Source organism: Epinephelus fuscoguttatus, linkage group LG17 (assembly GCF_011397635.1).
Source record: "Epinephelus fuscoguttatus linkage group LG17, E.fuscoguttatus.final_Chr_v1".
In the NCBI taxonomy this organism is placed as follows: Eukaryota; Metazoa; Chordata; class Actinopteri; order Perciformes; family Serranidae; genus Epinephelus; species Epinephelus fuscoguttatus.
In genome coordinates this window covers 32,131,195-32,133,245 of record NC_064768.1, presented here as the reverse complement: position 1 = coordinate 32,133,245, position 2,051 = coordinate 32,131,195, and the positions used below count along the sequence as shown (strand labels likewise).

At 40.5% G+C, this 2,051-nt stretch overlaps 1 protein-coding gene across 1 annotated transcript; it reads right to left on the bottom strand.

Moving 5' to 3' along the window:
* Window positions 1-249: 249 nt before the first annotated feature.
* LOC125904517 (coagulation factor XI-like) lies at window positions 250-1,844 on the bottom strand. The gene is made up of 5 exons (XM_049601975.1): window positions 1,733-1,844; window positions 1,500-1,632; window positions 916-1,022; window positions 639-777; window positions 250-461 (listed from the first exon to the last, which is right to left on the bottom strand). The coding sequence occupies exons 1-5, from the start codon at window positions 1,827-1,829 to the stop codon at window positions 359-361; spliced, it is 579 nt and encodes a 192-aa protein (XP_049457932.1). The 5' UTR covers window positions 1,830-1,844; the 3' UTR covers window positions 250-358.
* Window positions 1,845-2,051: the final 207 nt, after the last annotated feature.

Genomic DNA, 2,051 nt, shown 5'->3' with positions numbered 1-2,051 from the left:
TGATGCAGTATGTTGGTGTTTAAACCCATCTAAACATTTTAATACCATAACTTCCCTCACGTCTTGGGGGCGTGCTGATAGGCAAGTAAGGAGGGGGGTCATAGAAGAACCAGAATGGTCCAAGTGAATGATGAAATGAGGAGGTTTCAGTATGAGGGAGGGGCACAGTAATGAGACAATGAATTAACGAGTGTAAGTGAGAGAAAACACCTAAAGTGTCACAAAAAACAAGTAATTCACACAGATTGCTTGCTGCTGAATCATTTATTGGATTATAGTGATTATGGATTACATTGAATATGTGTTTATCATGGCTGTTTATGTTTATTGTTGGGTTCAAACAATGTAATTACAGTTTTTAGGGACAGTTCTTCAGGGAGAAGCCGGACACGAGATTGGCCAACTTGATAACTCTTGAAGGAGCAGGTAAGATGATGACTCTCTTGTGATAGCAGAGGTGACTAGAATGAAAAATCAAAAACAGCATATTTAGTGATATACCATGATATACTTTATATAAGAACAGACATACACCTGTATTCAATTTTCAAAGCGGGGATACAATAACATTAAGTATTACATGGTATTGAGTTGCTGAATCATATGGCATAATGTAACTGTAAGAAAAGTCAGTGAACCTGTGAGTGATGTAGCTGTAGTACTGGCAGTTAGGATCGTCAGTACAGGTTCGCTGGCACCTCTCAACGTCACCCACCACAAAATGGCGAATGTCATCAAATGGGAAATCTACTCCTACATATTTCTGCTGCAGCCAGTCTGTTAGCAGAGAGGGGCAGGGTTAGACCGCTGCTGCTGACCAAACTACAGAAACTCAAACTCAGCATAGATATACCCTTATAGTTGTTTTATGATTCCAGTGTTTTGGATGGAACAGGTTTGGTATGTGGTACGTACTGGTATCCAGTTGACAGAAGCGCGTTGGTAACCCAGATGTGATTCCTCCTACATATCTGGGGTTCATTGCATGTGGATTATTCTTCAGGTAACATTTGAACTGATAACTGAAAATATAATGAAAATCAGAAATGCAGGTATAGTTATGTTAAGATCATACAAAGTAGAAAAGTTCAAATTTCAAATGTTTAACTACATCAGAATAGTTACAGTGTTATTAAAGGGTGGGTCATTTAAGGCAAGTGGGGCAAAGCCCAACTAGCTGGATGCAGGAAAAACATAATTTAGTAGTGCTAGAAATTATTGTATTTCTGGAATAATGCATGCCATAAAACACCCTTGGTTCCCCAATCATTCAATAAATCATATGTTTTTGCTGTTTTCTGTGGAGACATTTTCTTCACAAATTCAAAGTAGCACAGCATAACTTACTGATTTACAAATGGTCATTTTGTAGGTGAAATGTGTCCTTAATGCACGTGACTCCAGACACTGCTATTTGGGGAAAGCCCCACACTCCCTATTTCAAGTGCCCCAAGTGTAGGAAAACAACAATATGCATGACCATAGCCAACATACTCTACCTGACGTAAGCAAAGAAGGTGCAGTGGTGATGAGCAGAGCACAATATCTGACAGTGTTCAGGAGAGGCTGAAGGCAGAACCTCGACGTCGTGTCCTGGGACGTCAATGTTTGGAAAAAGTTTGCCCTGACATGCTGTATAAAACAAGCAGTCCAATGAGAAAGCATGCATGACAACAACCCGCACTGGTTGTTGCTCCAATCAATACTACCTTTGGTAGGAGTATTAGATTACCTGTGGTACAGTGTCCACTGTTGATTGGTAGGTTATGGGAGAATCCAGATACTATACCACCCTTTGCCAACACCAGAACATCGTTACAAAACAGCATAACTCAAAATGGCCTTCTTGCTGGTTGAATTACACCTTTGTGGGTAAACTCAGATGAGGATACTGGAGTCAATCAATTAACCTGGTCCTTTCATCTCTGTAGTTCCCTTTGATAAAAGTAAAAAACTGACAGGCAGGATCACGTGTGCATTCTCTCTGACACTCCTCATAGTTTGCTGTGAACAAGGTCCGGAAGTCTGCCCCAGGGAAGTCCACATGATGA

Bases quoted from the DNA above. Each gene is read 5' to 3' on its own strand.
- LOC125904517 (XM_049601975.1), bottom strand. From the start codon at position 1,829: ATGCTGTTTTGTAACGATGTTCTGGTGTTGGCAAAGGGTGGTATAGTA. The intron at 1,023-1,499 runs GTAGAGTATGTT...TTATATTTTCAG, and splicing joins ACCTTCTTTGCTTACGTCAG to TTATCAGTTCAAATGTTACC. The intron at 462-638 runs GTTCACTGACTT...TTTTCATTCTAG, and splicing joins TACAGCTACATCACTCACAG to TCACCTCTGCTATCACAAGA.